This window comes from Artemia franciscana, chromosome 1 (assembly GCF_032884065.1).
Source record: "Artemia franciscana chromosome 1, ASM3288406v1, whole genome shotgun sequence".
Taxonomy (NCBI): Eukaryota; Metazoa; Arthropoda; class Branchiopoda; order Anostraca; family Artemiidae; genus Artemia; species Artemia franciscana.
In genome coordinates, this window is record NC_088863.1 from 16,636,894 (window position 1) to 16,656,308 (window position 19,415).

Consider the following 19,415-nt stretch of genomic DNA (forward strand, 5'->3'; position numbering starts at 1 on the left):
TCCGTATGCAACGCTCCAATAGGAACTATTGGGTACAATCTGCAGTGTAAGACCAAGAAAAAGCATGCACCAAACGTGCCGGATAGACCACCAAAGCCTAAACACGTCAATCCAGTTTCAGTGGGAAATATACTGCAGCAGTAGACTTGCGGGAATATTGACTTCTTCTTGATGCTCCGGGTGCCTCTGGAAGTACAGGCGGATTTAAGGTCTAAGGTAAGAATATATGATTTTTTCTTAAATTTTTATATTTGAGACTAAGTCGTAGAACCTCTAAGTCGTAAGAGGTGATGTTTGGTAAACAAAAAAAAACAAGAGCTAAGAGCTGATATGGCATTTGTGACGAGGTCAAAAGAGCCAAGAGCTCATATGGTATGAGTTCTAGCGAAATTCTAAGAATCAATAGATTGCTTTAAAAGGAAAATCAGAGGCCTAATGCCGGTCGGGATTTAAAATAAAAGCTCTGGGTTACCAAGTCCTTCTAAATATCAAAATTCATTAAAATCCGATTACCCACTCGTAACTTAAAAATAACTCAATTTTTCTGATTTTTCCTCTCCCTTCAGTCCCCCAGATGGTCGAATCGGGAAAACGACTTTATCAAGTCAATTTGTGCAGCTCCCTGACACACCTACCAAATTTCATCGTCTTGGCACGTCCAGAAGCACCAAACTCACCAAAGCACTGAAGCCCACCACCTAACTCCACCAAAGAGAGTGGATTCAGTCCGGTTATGTCAATAACGTATCTACGACATTTATAAGCGTTTTCCGAGATTTCTGGTTTCCCCCTCCAACTCCCCCTATGTCAAAAGATCTGGTTGGGATTTAAAATAAGAGCTCTGAGACATGAGTTCCTTCTAAATATCAAATTTCATTAAGATCCGGTCAGCCGTTCTTAAGTTAAAAATACCTCAATTTTTCTAATTTTTCCAAAATAACAACCCCCAGCTCCCTCAAAGAGAACGGATCCGTACCAATTTTGTCAATCTCGTATCTATAACTTTTGCTTATTCTTCCCATCAAGTTTCATCCCGATCTCTCCACTCTAAGGGTTTCAGAAGATTTCCGGTTTCCAAGATTTCTGTTTCCCCCCTCCAACCCTCCATGTCCCCGGATCCGATTCAAATTGAAAATGGGGCACCTGAGACATAAGATTCTTCTATATATCAAGTTTCATTAACATCCGATCACTCATTCGTACGATACCTCTATTTTCACGTTTTCCAAGAATTTCGGTTTCTCCCTCCAACTCCTTTCAATGTCACCGGATCTGGTCAAAATTTAAAATGATAGTTCTAAAGCACAAGATCCTTCTAGATATCAAATTCCATTAAGACCTGATCACCCGCTCGTAAGTTACAAATACCTAATTTTTTCTAATTTTTCAAAATTACTCCCCCCCCCCAAACTCCACCAAAGAAAGCGGATCCGGTCCGGTTATGTCAGTCACCTATCTTGGACTTGTGCTTATTCTTTCCACCACGTTTAATCCTGATCTCTCCGCTTTAAGTGTTTTCCAAGATTTTCGCCCCAATTCCCTAATGACATTAGGATATATCTTATTTATTTAAAATAAGAGCTCTGACTTTCGAGGTCCTTCTAAATATGAAATTTCATTAAGATAGGATCCCTCTTTCGTAAGTCAAAAATACCTCATTTTTTCTAATTTTTTAGAATTAACACCCCCCCCCAAAGAGAGCAGATCAGTTCCGGTTATGTCAATCCCGTATCTAGGACTTGTGCTTATTTTTCCCACCAAGTTTCATCCCAATCCCTCCATTCTAAGCGTTTTCCAAGATTTAGGTTCCGCCCCCCCCCAACTTCCCCTTCACAGGATCCGGTCGGGATTTAAAATAAGAGCTCTGAGATACGATATACTTCTAAACATCAAATTTCATTAAGATCCGATCACTCCTTCGTAAGTTAAAACTACCTCATTTTTTAATTTTCCAGAATTAACCCTCCTCCCCCAACTCCCCCAAAGCGAGAGGATCCGTTCCGGTTATTTCAATCACGTATCTAGGACTTATGATTATTTTTATTACCAAGTTTCCCTCCCTCCAGTCTAAGCGTTTCCCAAGATTTTAGCCCCCCCCCCCCGATCCGTTCACTCCTTCGTAAGTTAAAAATACCTCATTTTTCTGATTTTTCAGAATTAACCCCCCCCCCCCAAAACCCCTTCAAAGAGAGCGGATCCGCTCTGTTTATGTCGATCATGTCTCTAGGACTTGTGCTTATTTTTCCTACCAAGTATCATCCCGATCCCTCAACTCTAAGCGTTTTCCGAGATTTTAGGTCCCCCCTCAATTCCCTCCAATGTCATCAGATCCAGTCAGGATTTAAAATAAGAGCTCTGAGACACGATATTCTTCCAAACATAAAATTTCATGGAGATCCGATCACTCCTTCGTAAGTTAAAAATACCTAATTTTTTCTAATTTTCAGAATTAACCCACCCCACCCCTCCCAACTCCCTCAAACAGAGCAGATCTGTTCCGGTTATGTCAATCATGTATCTAGGACTTCTGCTTATTTTCCCACCAATTTTCATCCCGATCCCTCCATTCTAAGCGTTTCCCAAGATTTTAAGTTCCCCCCCAAACTCCCCCGAAATTCAGCGGATATGGTCAGGATTTAAGATAAAAGCTCTGAGACATGATATCCTTCCAAACATAAGATTTCATGAAGATCCCATCACCCGTTCGTAAGTTAAAATACTTCATTTTTTCTATTTTTTCCGAATTAACCGACCTCCCACTCCCCCAGATGGTCATATCGCGAAAAGGACTATTTCTAATTTAATCTGGTCCGGTCGCTGATATGCCTGCCAAATTTCATCATCCTAGCTTACCTGGAAGTGCCTAAGGTAGCAAAACCGGGACAGACAGACCGACAGAATTTGCGATTACTATATGTCACTTGGTTAATACCAAGTGCCATAAAAACAGGCAACTGGATACTCCACTTACCTGAGTGGTAATACAAGCAAAGATGGTGGATACAGTGAAAAGATAAAAAAGAAAATAGTCATGACAGAGCGCACTTTTTTTGCTGTTCCAGAAAAACTTTGGTAGAATGAGAGATAAGCCCTGGAACTAAACCTGAAATACTGGAAGCCAAGGTATGAAAGTGGTCAAGTATGGCTTAGTGGCGTAAGCACTTCAAAAGTTGAGGAAGACACATTAGATGTTTTCTAGAAGAATTGCCTAAGGTTGGTTTTAGTCATTCTTACCAGGCTAGACGAAAAATATACTCTGATCCCATTTTTTAGGATATAATGAAACTAAGTTTAATATGGTTAAGATTCGTTAGATGAAGAATTATATATTACCAAACATTGTATTATCCAAACAATGACCAAACATGGAAATATGACCAAACATGGTCATCTGTTTGGGACCAGAACGAAACATTCATCGTCCCTGAATGGTATAAGAATAAGTCATAGGAAAGGGTTTGAAGGAAATTGGTATTTCAAGGAAGACGGTATAGAGTGAAGCTTTGGACAAAATGAGATGGAAGAAAAGCGGACATTGGTCTTGACCTTACACGGCTTGGTGTTTAAGTTAGTAGCATTAGTTTTTATTTTGAGAGACACATTTCCTGAAATGCAGCAGCTAAAGTTTAGACAAAAACAATGCTTTGCACTATGCCATGTCTCGTATAGGAGAAATATGTTAAAAAGAGCAGACTTACTCTTCTTTTGAGCTTCCTGTCTGCGAAGCTTTCAGTTGTATGGAAGCAATGAGTTCCTTTAAAGACAACGGATCATCTTTTCTCAACATGAAACCAACAGTTTTTAACACCAAAAGAATAAGTTCAATGTCTTTCACTAAAAATCGATCTACAAAGCGACGCATTAGACTATAAACCATGGATGAAGCAGTGACCTGTAATTAGAATTGTTAAATAAATTAATTTAAAATGAGACTACCCAAGGTCATAACCATTAAATGAAAAGGGACAGAGGGCTTGACTTCCTCAGAGTACTCGAAACATAGTACGAATATATTGAAAGGGTTTTTTTCAAAGTAGGGGATCAACTCCAGGCCTTAACAGTGTTCCTCAGTCGCTCAAAATTCTTTCAATTCACCAATACGATTAATATTTAAGGAATTTGTTATTACTACACGGCTCATATCGACATGAACAAGTGAATTATTTTTCCATTTGGGAAACATTTTTATTGAAAGTGACTTCTGTTTTAGTTAATAGCTAAGAATACATTTATGCGACATATTTTGAATAAAAGTATAAAAAATTATGAAAGTTTTAAACTTCAAACTCACAAAAAAAAGAGATGAGACAAAATATTAAAAGCAAGGCTGTGTCCAGAGAAGGGGTAGGAAGTTCCACCCACCCCCCGCAAAAAAATGTTAGTCCCGACTCATAAAAACGTAACAAAGATATATATAAACAGGTTTTTGATGTGTCTTTTAGGGTTATTTTTGTAAGCCCCCCCCCCCCCCCCAACAAAGATCGTGGATGCTGCCCTAATTAACAGCTAGAGTTGATATGATTTATTTTCATAGGCTTAGCCCCTGAGATATGAAGGACCAATAAACAAGGATCAGCTAATATAGGAGAAAAATCAAGAAGGATGAGTCACGGGAAGGTGATAAAGAGCCTCAGTACGAATGTGTTCCAGACTAACACAAATCCAAGGCTCTTATAAAGTATACATAATGAATTAGTATAAGCCAATTTTTAAAAAAAGGCCAGGTTAGTCTTAATTTAATTTTGACAAAATGAACAGCTTGCAACCATAAATCTGTTGATCCATACATGTTTATGAGCTGTAAGACAACCTTCTTTTAATAATTTTTCATCTATCATTTGATGTTTTACTATGAACACGTTTGTTGTCTATATTTTTCTCTCTTAAGGATCTTGGAGTTTACAGTAAAGTTTCAGCATTGTTTCTTTCTTTTCGTTCGTAAACATCGTTTGCTCTTTCGGTTACATATTTCTTCTTTTATTTTACATTTCTTCTTTTATTTTACATTTCTTCTTTGTTTCAATAACCTCTGGTTCATTTCGTGAAGTAGCTTCTTAAGCTGGTCAGTTTTTAAGTGCAAATTGTGCGAGAGGTTGTCTACTAGAAGCGACTCATATCAAATTCAGTGCAGGAGGGGAGGGGAGTTATTTTTAAAAGCAGCTAGAGTATGGAAATCCGATAAAAGAAAATACTCAAGTTCATCATGAAAAAAAAACAACAACAAACGCCATCTAACGCTACCCAACCAAATTATAAATCAACTATAAAGACATAAATGATTGGAAAATTCTTGAGAGAGCCCCTTATTTTGTGTTTTCCAATAACTTTACATTTTCATTCTGTGGTTTAAGGGGATAGGTTTCATTGACAATCAATAAATAAAAACACATTGAGAACCGATGAAGAAGAATTTCTTTTGGGTGCTCATGAGGCACCTTCGCAGGAGCCTCTTAAAGGACGGGTGGAGAAGAGAAATTCTTTAAAACAGCAAAACATGGGTCAATAAAATTGAATATACTAACTTTAAAATGCATCAGATTCCTTAGAATTAGGATTTATTTTCTATTTTCAGTGGATCATTATTACTCGAAAGTACAAAAAGATTTTTGTGTTTGCGTTCTTTTTTTGTTAGTTTTTTTTAGAAACTTTGTCCTGTCCGTTCTTAAATAAGAAATACAATGCAGAGTGTTCCATTCATCATTAATCATTCATCATCATCATTAATCATGATAATATATGTTAAATATAATATATGTTAAATATATTAGTGGATGGCTATTTTTTTTCACGGATGTTCATTGCATCAAGAGGAATATCTCAAGACATGCTATGGAGAGGAAGGGGCTGGTTTACCTCTTCATGGGTTGTAGAAGAAAAACTTAAAATTTTAAAGTATAATGCCTACACATTTTTATATATTTTTGAATGTTGCACGGAACACACAGCACATTTTGTTGAATTTTTCTTTGTTGAATGTTATAAGCACTTGAGAGTTACCATAATCATGCGTGAAGACCTTTTTTTATTGTTATAACATTGAGAAAAAACGGAGGCTTGTCAACTTAGTTGGAATATACTAAAACAAGAAAAAAAGCAAACATATAAAACTAAGGTAAAAATAAAATCAAGTTAATAAATTATTATACACTAAAAATGAAAAAAAATTATTACCAGTAAAATAAAAATTATTACCGTTGTTGTTAAGAATTGGATAACCCTTCGACAATTAAACGCATACACAGCTGATTCCCAATGTAATCCTAAGAATTAGTAGATGCGCCAATTACGCGACAATATTAAGAGCCCTCGCGTTTCTTTGCATGGTCATATTTATAGTTGCATTATGAGGAACAAACATCAGGACTCCTATATATTTCAGCATCTTTTTCCCAGTAAAAATTCTAAAAGGTAATTTACGCGTCAATTTTTTCAGGCAGGGGGAGAGTAGAGTCAGGTGTGGAATCAGTGGAAGAGTGGTATCAGTTATGCAAGCCTAACTGATACTACAATAAAAGAATCTCGCGTCTCTTTGCATGACCATGTTTACATTTACTAATGAATTTGATGTTTGCATTTATCATTTATATATTAAATATTTATGAACTCTTAGTAGTAAATTATACGGAAAATAAAGGGAATTATAGGAACGATTTAAAATATTAATCACGTAATGATATAATTCATAAATATTAATACTATATTTTCAACAATCAAACGTAAGTTTGATTATTATCATTGCTATTTATAAAAAAATAATTCAACATAAGTCATTCCATTTGATCTATGCATCAATCAGAACAGAAAAGTCATTACTCAAGACGGAAAACTTAGACAGAAACTCGGAAAACAGAAAAGTCACCGTTGTCAACATAAGTATGTTGCTCACACACAAAGATCGTTGAATTTGGCTGGGAAGTACTTTAAAGAACTTTAAGACCTTACCGCAAAGAGCGGGGATTGAGGAAGGGGAGGTTTTTCTCATGTATAGAAAAATTTCTGTTCGTTTTTAGTTTTGATGTTGCTCCTTACTTTCAGTGGTTGTTTTTTCTAATTTAATTTTTTGTACAAGGACAATTTCGTTGCGTTGTAAATTAATAAAAACTGAAACAAAAAATTTGGATTGTGGGTAAAATTTCTTAATAAGAGAGTTAAAAAAAACTTTCTAGTTCATTATGGTAACAAAATTCAATTGTGTAAAGCCTAATCTTTACCATTCTGGCTTTTGTTTAAATGTGAGTTTTTCCTCATCTTTTATTCCGTTCATTTGTATGGTTTTTAGTATTTTTCTTTATATGTTTTGTTTATGCTAGTAATTTCCCTGTTGATAAAGGCGTCCCAATAAAGCTGAAATATTCAAACTTTGATTATTATTTTTTTGTATTGAAATTTCTTTTATTTTTCACTGTCTTATTTAGAAATGTTACCCGTTATCAATATATTTTCCGTTCAGTTGTAAATGGAAAGCCAGTGTGGTTTAAAAAACTGCTTGTGGAGTTCTTTTTTTTCAATTTCCATTTTTAAGAATATAAAATCAAATTATATATTTGATATCACATCTGTAAACCTACAAAAAGCTTTCGATTTAGTCAATCAAAGTGCATAGATAGGATAACTTTTCAGTGAATTTCAGGTGAGTGTTTGCCTGCCAAGGATATCTGTAACTTGATAAACATTTAAAATTGAAATAAAGATTGCTAAACTAATAACCAGGTTTGACTCTCAGATCTTTTTTTAAGCCTTTTTGTCTAACATCGTTTTTTAAGTACGCATTGCAGATTAAATTTGCCAATTAATGGTTCAGAAAAATATTTTTTCCTTATTTACGGAGCTGCAGCTACTATAGTTTGGTATATAGCTACTGAAAATATTTAAGAAATTTGAGAAAATATTTTTCCCTTTTTCATGGAGCTGTAGCTACTATATTTTGGTGTATAGCTACTGTAAATATTTAAGAAATTTGAGAAAACATTTCTTCCTTTTTTATGGAGTTGTAGCTACTATATTTGGGTTCATAGCTACTGTAAATATTTAAATAATATGAGAAAATATTTATTCCTTTTTTAAGGAGCTGTAGCTACTATATTTTGGTGTATAGCTACTGTACTAGTAAGCATGAAAGTAATATCGATCATATATTAGAAGTCATTCCTTGCTAAAGGTGAGATCGAGCCTCAGTCCCGCCTGTTTACAGGCGTCGTTTTATTCACTACTATGTTGTTTTCCCATCTTTCATCCTGTGTGTATGGAAACACAGGATAGCTGGCCCCCAGCCCGCCGTTCCACTTCTTGGCTGAAGAGCCATGAAACACGAGACCCGAGCCGTCGGTAGGGTTTGTAAAGTCCAATGTTGTATTCTTTACATTTTACTATACCAGGTTACATTCAGAATTATGTTACTAATGTGGTTACTTGTGTATTAATGTTACTAATTGGACCAACGATAAAACTAATAATCCTTAAAACAATAAGTTATAAGCTAACAACTCGTAAAAACTAATGCTAAAAGACATTGTAACTTTCTAACAATATTCAAAAGATCCACGAGAAAATTAGGGACAATTTTTAGGTAAGGACTTTTTTTTAAGCCAAATGAATCTGCTTCTATGCTACATCCCTAATTCTATACAATATCCTACATTCTGCTTCCATACTATTCTAAATATCGCTACGAGATCATTATGGAAAAGATAACTAAAGAAAAGAGTATAACAAAAGTATTTATGGAATTCAATGTTTTCAGTTATGCCAAACACTGGTGCTTTAGTATACTGGTTTACTAAAATATTATAACAAAAAAGCTACAGTAATCATGACTTTTCTTAGTTACGTTTTAAACAAGTTTGTAAAAAAACAATTTTTTTCGAATTTCAAAACCAGTCTTTTTTACTTTCAAGTATCGATAGTGCGTTTCTAAGGTACAATTCAAGTTCCTATAGCTTTTGACAGGAGCAATCCTAAAAAAAAGAAAAAAAAGGAAAAGCCACACTGTGAAAATGTATATTTTGGCGAGCCCCCTCCCTCCCCCGCAGTTCATGTCACAAAGTGTTCCCACAGATGTGGTGAACATCGTGAAAAACAAATGTGCATCTATTCAAAAGTATTTTACTTTTTAACGAGGAACAGCGTCAAGATACAAGGAACACTATTATATACATTTTTTCAAGATTTAAAAGGAATATTAATCATAAAAAATCAAACCAACCTTGTATATGTATAGACTACATATTAGCCAAACTAAGTTGTCAGCCGTTTTATTTTCATCCGCTGCAATTTCTGGATCGTCAAATCCTTGCTTTATTTTTTCAGCTAATATTTCCAGGAACCTAGCACCTAGAAAACATATATTAAATGAAGCTTAACTGCAGTCAGCGACAGATTTAGGATTTTATGAAGAGAGAGGGAAGTAAGACAGTGAGAAAGAATTTTTTGGCTCGACAAATTTGTGTAAAGTAATATCTTCTAAAAACCAAACCGACCTCAATCCGGAAAGTAGTGGGGATGCGGTTGCCCTTTCCTAGTAGACCGATTTGTGTACATGCAAGTTAGAATTTCAAAAAAATAAGCTGTGCACAAATGAGGATCATCGGCCCCACCCCTCAGTACCCATCATTGGCTACAAAGGTAAACACTTTGGGGTTAGGAGAGGCTATCAAAAGATCTGCTTTAAAAAGCAAAAGAGACTAGTATTTACGTTCAAACATCCAAACGTCCATTCACTCTTTGCATTTTTGAATATAGAATAGCCTATCCTGTTTCACCTAAAAACAGCAAAATGGTTTTTTGATGCATACAAAATATAGCTTGTGCAACGTAAATCAGAGGTTGGTTATTGGTAGCATCTAAGGAGCTCATTATCCAAAGCTATAGTAAATTAATTGGAATACTCATTTCATTATTGATAGCTATAAAAGAATACCAGCAACACAGTCTATTCATTCGTGGTTAGTACTTGAAATCAAAAACTGGAATGAAAAAAAAATTGCACTTTCGTTAGGACATACATACATATGTATGCCCAAATCATATGGGCATATATATATATATATATATATATATATATATATATATATATATATATATATATATATATATATATGGGCATGCATATATATTTAATATAGGCCTATACCGCAAAGAAGGCTTTCCTTTCCCCGAGGGAGGAATTTCCAAAAGATTTTTCCATGGGAAGGAAAGTTTCTGGAGAAGTTTCCAAAAGAAATTTTACAAGGGGTGGACGGAGTTTTCCGGGCATTATTTGAGAACCGTTACATATTAAAAAGAAAAATCAACTGAAAGTAACAAACACAGCTGACAATGAATAGTGATGGGATAATGAAAATAATTAAGCGTCTGAAAATAATTAAGCGTCTTTTTATAACAACAGATAGATAGAAAATGGCCTTTATACTGATTTAGAAAATATAATGTTAATTAAGTTTAATTTCACCCTCCAAAAGCAAACGGCCTGAGAAAATTTGCCTCATTCTGAAAAAGGGGGGAAACATTCCCTGAAAGTCAAAGGATCTTATTGAAAATCGCACGATCAGATCTAGTGTATCGGAGAGAACCCTTACGTTTCCATCAGCAAAAATGTGGATTTTTTTCTGGATGTGTTTTAATGTCAAAACAACTGCGTTCTGTATGTTCATAAAAAATAAAAAATCCTTATCCCCCTACATTTTTGTGAATTGCCACCCCATATCCTCCACTATCTGATTGACCAAAACAGGGTTTTAAAAGCTAATAACTGATGTATGTCAGCATTTGGCATATATTTAAAACAAATCCGGAAGGGGCTGAAAAACAGGAATAGCTGCAGTCCCTCCGAAGGTTTCTAATTGATCTTGAAGTTCTTTTGCATTACTCAATCATATCCAAGTTGCTTTTCTTTCCATAACCAGATAAAAAAATTCTATAAATACTTGATTCCAGTCTAGGGAAGACTTAACCCCTTTCCCTGGGTATTAGCTCCTTCCGACTTAGATTTCTAACTATGAACCAACTTAAACCAAGTAAAATACAGGTTAAGTGTAACATCGCTAAAATTGAATGTTAAAAAGAATCTTGGATAGCTAAGGGTAGCTGTAGGGTAGATTGATTTTAGATTTTATTCAGGCATCTGATACGGTAGTTTACCAAATATGATTGTGGAAGTGTGAATTTTATGGGTTATGAGATGCTACTTCGGCTGAGATTCGGAATTATTTCCAAAAAAGAGAGCAGTGTTTTCACTTAATCTGAGCGTATTATTAAATCCTGAAACGAACAGAAATAGTTTCATAAATTTAAGCTGAAAACCAACAGTAATTCCCACTAATTACGGTTTGTCTGCCGCCGTCCTTAAATGCTAACGTCATTTGTGCTTTAGTGAAAATTAAACAGATTGCTTCAAAAAGAGCCAAATGACATTTTAAGAGTTTTATTTCGCTAAGAATTTGTTTTTAATTTAAAAATAGTGGAATAGTCAAACTAAGTTGAATGTTACCAATGTATTTTTGTTTTATTTGTATCAACTTTTTTTTTTTTGGGGGGGGGGGGTTAGTATTCACATTTTTCTAAATGCTATAGCTGTACCTAGAAATTAAGGTCGAATATTTATCGTTTAAGAAAAATATGCAAAGAGAAAACGGGTTTTGATCGGCTAAGAATTTGTTTCTGATTTAAAAATAGTCGAACTAATAGTCGAATAGTCGAACTAAGTAGAATGTTACAAATGTATTTTTGTTTTATTTGCATCACTTTTTTTGGGGGGGGGGTACTATTCACATTTTTTTAAATGCTATAGTTATACCTAGAAAAAGTTCGAATATTCATCGTTTAAGAATAATAAGCAAAAAGAAAACGGGTTTTAATTTCGACAAAGCAGTGAACAAAAAATAAAATTTAAAAACAAAACTACACTTTAACTAAAAACAAGAGCTAAGAGCTCATACGGCACTTGTGACGAGGCAAGAAGAGCTAAGAGCCAAGAGCTCATATGGTATGAAATCTAACACAATTCTAAGAATCAATATATTGATTTAAAAGGAAAATCAGAGGCTTAATGCCGGTCAGGATTTAAAATAAGAACTCTGAGTCACGATGCCCTTCTAATATCAAAATTCATTCAGATCCGATCACCCACTCGTAAGTTATAAATTCCTCATTTTTTCTATTTTTTCCTCTCCCTTTAGCCCCCCAGATGGTCAAATCTGGGAAAACGACTTTATCAAGTCAATTTAAGCAGCTCCCTGACACGCCAACAAATTTTCATCGTCCTAGCACGTCCAGAACCACCAAACTCGCCAAATCACTGAACCCCTTCCCCAAACTCCCCCAAAGAGAGCGAATCCAGTACGGTTACGTCAATCACGTATCAAGGACATTTGTTTATTCTATCCATCAAGCTTCATCCCGATTGCTCCACTCCAAGTGTTTTCCAATACTTCTCCCTCCAACTCCCCCCAATGTCAAAAGATCTGGTCGGGATTTGAAATAAGAGCTCTGAGACATGAAAACCTTCTAAATATCGAGTTTCATTAAGATCTGATCACCTATTCGTAAGATAAAAATACCCCAATTTTCACTTTTTCCAAGAATTCCGGTTTCCCCCTCCAACTCCCCCCAATGTCACAGGATCTAGTCGGAATTTAAAATTACAGCTTTAAAGCACAAGGTCCTTCTAAATATCAAATTTCATTAAGATCTAGTCACGCTTTCGTAAGTTATAAATACCTCAATTTTCAAAATCCCCCCCCCCCAACTCCATAAAAGAGAGCAGATCCGGTTCGGTTATGTCAGTCACGTATCTTCGACAGGTTTTTATTCTTCCCATCCAGTTTCATCCTGATCTCTCCGCTTTAAGTATTTTCTAAGATTTCCGGTCCCCCCAACTGCCCCCCCCCCCCTAATGATGCTGGATTCGGTTGAGATTTAAAATAAGAGATATGAGTTACGACGTTCTTCTAAATATGAAGTTTCATGAAAATCCGATCACTCCTTCGTAAGTTAAAAATACGTCATTTTTTCAAGTTTTTCAGAATTACCCCCCCCCCCCCAATAGAGCAGATCCGTTCCAATTATGTAAATCACGTATATAAGACTTCTGCTTATTTTTTCCACCAAGTTTCATCCCGATCCCTCCAATCAAAGCGTGTTCCATGATTTTAGGTTCCCCCACCCTAAACTCCCCCCAATGTCACCAGATTCGGTCGGAATTTAAAATAAGAGCTATGAGACACGATATCCTTTCTAAATATCAAATTTCATTGAGCTCCAATCACCCGTTCGTAAGTTAGAAATACCTCATTTTTTCTAATTTTTCAGAATTAAACCCCCCCCCCCTCCCAGCTACCCCAAAGAGATCGGATCCGTTCCGATTATGTCAATCCTGTATCTAGGACCTATTCTTATTTTTCCCACCAAGTTTCATCCCGATCCCTCCACTCTAAGTGTTTTCCAAGATTTTAGGTTTCCCCCTCCCAACTCCCCCCCCCCCCCCCAATGCCACCAGGTCCGGTCAGGATTTAAAATAAGAGCTTTGAGACACGATACCCTTCCAAACACCAAATTTCATTCAGATCTGATCAACCGTTCGTAAGTTAAAAATACTTCAATTTTTCTTTTTTTTCCGAATTAACGGGCCCCCACTCCCCCCCCCCCCAGATGGTCAAATCGGAAAAATGACTATTCCTAATTTAATCTGGTCCGGTCCCTGATACACCTGCCAAATTTCATCGTCCTAGCTTACCTGGAAGTGCCTAAAGTAGCAAAACCGGGACCGACAGACCGACAGAATTTGCGATTGCTATATGTCACTTGGTTAATACCAAGTGCCATAAAAAAAATAAATAAAAATATTTTAGGAATATTTTTATTTTTTTTATTTAAAGAATATTATTTTTATTTGTTTAGTCGAAGAATATTGCAATAGATCCTTTTTACTTGTTGGGGTGTAAATCGGGTCAAGAGTGTATTAAACCAGTTCTATATTCAAAGAAATTTTGTTGCCAAGACTGTCCTCACTTCATAGATAGGATATCCATTTCCATGTCAAGATATCTAAGCTATTGCTTTCAAAATATTTAGTATCCTTTTCTAGCAAAAGGCAAATATTTGCGTCTTTGTTATTTGAAAACCGCTGCAACACTAGTTTCATTGGCAAACTCGGCATCTTGATGTCAATTTTTGACTGTCCAGCATCCCGCTGGACAACATAGTTGGAGGAGGGGATAATATAGTGTATGTACAACCTGGCAGAAAATATACCTGGAGGCACCCCCCACCCCACCTTCCTCCTAAAGAATTGGGGTAAAAGTTAAATGTACAAAAGGACTTGCTCGTCTAATCTGGGCACAATAGCAAAGGGCGCCTTAAACAGTAATCGATAAGCCACTAAATACAAGACCAAAGACCAAAGTGAAGTACTCAATTTTAGTCACTTTGCTGCACAAGCCTACGTCTTAAACTGGACATGATTCAATTTAGGATTTAATCTTCCATATTCCCCGTCTCTATGGCTATAGATTTTTTGTATCTTTAGGACACTAAGAGAATTTTTTATTTCATTCCCTTTAAATGTCATTAAATGGGGCTTATTAAAGCGTTATATCTCCTCTTTCAGTGAAACCATTTCATTCAGTGACAGATCCAGAATTTTGGAAAAAAGAGGGGGGACGGAGCTGCTTAGAATTTTGAAGGGCGTTTTTTTCTCGATAGATCATATACATTCAAGTGAAAATTTGACCCTGTATCAGGGGGGAATCTTCCTTCTAGATCCGCCTGCTTTCATTCTTTCGAGAAGACAGTTTGAACTCACCGATTTCGGGGCCAACATTTGCATGCAAAGCTGAGACGAGTAGACAATGGACCATGATCAGTCGCTCTGGTGCAAGGACTGGTGACACAATGGACTCAAAAATTAACTCAAAAAGGGATGTATTTACCAAGCTTCGACTGTGATTTCCATAAAAGCCTTCAACCTGAGGAAAATCACCCATTAGTTTCCCATCTGAGGTTAAAGTACAAAAGAGACTAAAACTGTTTTTACCTCAATTATAAAATTACCTCCTTACTAAATTAGTTACCTCACAAAAAAAGGAAAGTCATAAAAGAAAGGAAGTTCAATAAAGTCCTGAGAAAGTCCTGAGGTAAAGTAGGAGACATCCTTAAGGGGAAGGGGGTTTTGGATAGTTTGTAAAAAAAAAAAAACACAAGTCTAAATGTGCTTTCAAGATGTCTGAAAACTTGTTTTTGGAAATTATTTTATAATGAATACTGAAAACCCAATGAAAAAATGTAAAGGTGACAAGTGCCTGCTCTAAGTCTTCAATAGCACATTTTTCTTTAAGCAGTAATGAAGAAAAGTTACTATTCTCAAAGATGCTACTTTGTTAAACTCCAAATATCACATAACATCACACAAACTAAACATAACATCACATATAATAAACATACATTAAACAAAAAAGATTCAGTACTGGTGCTTAGGTTTTATGAAAATTATCAGCAATGAGTTGCTGCAGACAAGAGTAGTGTATCACAAACAAGCTTTCGGATGGGCGAATGTCTTGGCTTTTTTCAGCCAGCTATCCAACACAATATTACAGATTCTGTAACATTGCGATATATTCCCCACTTTTGAAAAGCAATCGTATTTTAAATTTAAGTGTTCAAGAAATAAAGAAGAGTCATTAACTTACCCCTTGGGTATTGTTTAATAAATATTCAGAGAATCTTAACAATTCTTAGCAGTATTACCGCAGAAACCTCACATTAATCAAAACTTCACAGGGATACCAACCGGAAGGAAAAAATTGACACCTGGAATTTGAAAATTACCTTCGGCTTTTGAATTGAGGTTTAGAAAAAATGAAATCTATAAAAATTACATTAAAGTTTTTCTTCTATAATTCAGGGTATAGGGGGTAAACCCGGAATGGGAAGAATGTAACACTGACTATCATGCTTATGTCTAAAATTCATTTCACCAAGCAAAATTCAGTCACCTAGTGCTGCATGTTAATACTGATAACAATAGAAAAAAGGAGTATTGGTTGGAACCGTTTCTATGTGCACAAAAAATATCTAAATTGTGAGGAAAATATACATATGTTGTTGGAACTCACTTTGTTCATGTTTTTAAAATTTTATTTTGTAAAGAGCAAACCGCATTTAAACTGATTTGTATAAAAAGAACCTAGTAATGGAAGACATTTTAAAACTTTTGCTGATGAAAAAAACGACAATGAACGTTTGAACGACTGGACGAGGTGGCTGAAACCGGAGATTAACACCCTACAGTGCAATGTGATTGTTGTGAGCAGCTAATTTTTCAATAAAGTGCTGGTTTTTCAGAATTCTAAAAATAAAGGTAAAATATTGCGAGCCGATTTATTTTAAGCAGTTTTTCACAAATATGTTATTAAAACAATGGCGCGACAATTTTCGTTCGTTTTAACTCTCGAACCCTAATCACAAAGGAAGTCGATATCCACTCGGATTGGTTCGCCCAAATTCATAAAGACAGTTTGAGCAAAACAAGTAGAGCTAATTAACCACATCAAAAAAGTCTTGCTGAATAGTTTCTTTGAGTTAATAAAAAAGATCACTTATTCTGACTGATTTAGTATTATTATTATTTTTTTCAGATTGCAAAAGTATTTGACTAAATCTATTACTAGATACTCATTTTTAAATCATCTATCTTCTAATACAAATATTTTAGTAGATATAATTTTTTGTGAGGTTTTTATCGCCAACAATACAGAATATTAAACATGAAGAATTAAAATGCAGTTGCTACAGAAAAGAAATTCTGATTTAAGAAAATATACAATCAAGTCTCATTGTTTTTGGATGTGACAGAGAAAACCTCAGAAATTTATACGTTAGTTTCAGAAGATTTTTCTTCACCTCGTTTATACAAACAACTATTCTAGAAAGATTTTAATTAGTCAGAAGGATAATGTAGAAATTATTAAACAGTAGAATCTCGTTTGAAAACTAATTAAGGATAGTACAAACAAGCAATCAGTTAATAGGAAAGTGAGATTGTATAATGAGATTATAATTCCCTAAACCAATAATTACACCAATAGCTGTCAAGATAACAATTTTAAATACGAGAATAATCATTCAAATCCGCAAATATTGATTAAAAAATGAATCCACATAGTACAAAACAGAGTAAAACAACATGAATATTGGAAAATGAAGAAGATATTTTGGCAACTAGGGCAAACTTTTTATCCTTTTTTAAACCATTCAAAGGAAAATACGGTAAGTAAGGAACGATCCTTGTAAATAGAAACTAAAACTTTCTAAAACCAAAGTTCGAGAATAATATTTACATAAAAAGAATCTATATGCGGATTCTAAATCCACTAAATTCATTAAGTTCTAAATTACTAATAAACAGCTGACAGCGTGATAAAATTTGAATAGCTGAAAAGAAAAATACTAGGGTAACACTCCTAAAATTAGTCTGAGCTCAGTCAAAATTGCTCTATCAAGTTTAATATGTTTGAAAAAGTTAATCTAGAGATTTGGGGCGAAATTCCATATTTTTTACCGAGGGGAATGATAATGAGTGGGTGTTAATTTTTTTTCTCTCATCAAAAATAGTCAATATAGACTCAATGCTCTCGGAATATTAGAAGGGGGCTCACTCAAATACAAATTTCTGCTCTAACACACTTCACTATAACAAAAAAGATGAAACCACAAAAAACTAACGTTTGCTGCACAACTTTTTGGCTAAAATAGAACCGAAATACTTTCGTGCAAAAATTCTGGGATAGCTAATTAATTTACAATAATAAAAAAAAAGAACACTTCCCAGTGTCAGAAGATATACTGGCAAGTGGAAGTACCTTCGTTACCACATGGTGACTTATTTGCACTAAACATTCATTCAGTCCATTCAAAATGAATGGTTATTTATCACACTTTATGCTTCACTTACAACCTATTTATAATAAACAAATTAAAAACTGACAAAATTCATACTTAAAATATTTTCTTTTTACATGGAAGTAGAGAGGCCGTACTAAACTAAAAACCGGCGGTACTAAGGCCGTACTAAATTATTACTTCAAAAGTGAGAGGGATCACCATCCTATCTACTACCTGAAATTTCGGTTAAATTTTAACTAGCGCTAATTTAAACTGAATGGTAATTAAAGTGTAAAAATACAAAAAAAAAATAATAACTAGCTTTTGTTTTCTAACCGGCGTTTGAGAAATTTAAACAACAAATTTTACTCTGTTTAAAGAGTACACGTTAGAAATCGCACTGTTGTCTAAAAAAAAAAAATTGGGGTCAGGGACAAGGGTTTGAAGGGGGGCGGTATACCATTACCACACCTCAAAAATTACTGTGGTTTCCGTTCATTTCAAGTTTTAACGTCGTTTCACAAGTCAATATAAAAAACTTGTTTGTATTTTTTAAATTTAAAAGCATTCATAAAATCAGCTTTGATGAAAACATTTTCGGTTTTAATACTTTTTAAGAAGTAAAAAATTGGTTACACAGATTCAAGTAATGTCATGTGGGTACCTAGAGGATTTTTGATAAAGTTAGGGTGTGCCCAAATATGAGGAAGATGCAAATCTAGAACAACACTCTTTAGATTGTTTAAGAGGAAAGGAACTCACTTAGCCAATTTTGGCAGATTTAAATAATAATTTAACCTGTAAAAATTAAACTGTGTAAATTTGAAGGTTCTGTATTAGAAAAACTAAAAAATTACAAATTTTACATTTTTCTTTTGGCGTGGAGCAGAGCTCGTATACCAATGTGTAATTAAATAATGTAGCTTCTTTTTAGTATGCCATAAATAAAATCATAATAAGTAGCTTCGTCTATTAACAGGAACTAAAACAATAAAGTATTCTAGGACAAATTCTGCGATTAGGAAGTTAAAGGTTGACTTAAGGTATCAGAAATCAAATCGTCCTAATCATAGGCAATCTCCCTCATTTTCATACCATGTAAATATACTAAAAATATGATCTGTTGATAGAAACCTAATAGATCAATCATTTTTCTATTCAAAGTTCATTCAAAAACAGGAACTGATTTATTCTAGTCCCCTTATTACACTTTTTCTTTTATTTTTTTTGTTGTTGTTTTTTCTATATAGGCTATGTTCAAAGTTAAAACGAAAGGAAATAACTTCAAAATAAATATCAAACTGTCAAATAAATAGGCTTTAATATTACTAAAGTCTCTCCCGTGGCCTTGATAGCTAATACAAAGTAAGCCAATTTTTTTTTACTGTCAAAAAAAAAAATTGACATTTATAAAAAGAAAACTATAAATCTCTATTCAATTATTAATTACAAGTCACTTACAAAATATTATAATAGAATTGATTGAAACCGACTAAAAATAAAAACTAAAAACATTTCCGAATCAAAAAGTAAAAATAAAT

The 19,415-nt window shown here is 34.5% G+C and overlaps 1 protein-coding gene across 2 annotated transcripts in view; it reads right to left on the reverse strand.

Annotated features, from left to right (window-relative positions):
* Nucleotides 1–19,415, reverse strand: part of LOC136026344 (nucleolar MIF4G domain-containing protein 1-like) — a 52,496-nt gene that overhangs the window by 15,478 nt on the left and 17,603 nt on the right. For both annotated transcript variants that reach the window (XM_065702857.1, XM_065702866.1), the window contains exons 4-6: nucleotides 14,798–14,960; nucleotides 9,203–9,330; nucleotides 3,699–3,892 (exon numbers count right to left, since the gene is read on the reverse strand). In XM_065702857.1, the coding sequence (XP_065558929.1) occupies nucleotides 3,699–3,892; nucleotides 9,203–9,330; nucleotides 14,798–14,960 (485 nt within the window). The remainder of the gene's footprint in view (nucleotides 1–3,698; nucleotides 3,893–9,202; nucleotides 9,331–14,797; nucleotides 14,961–19,415) is intronic.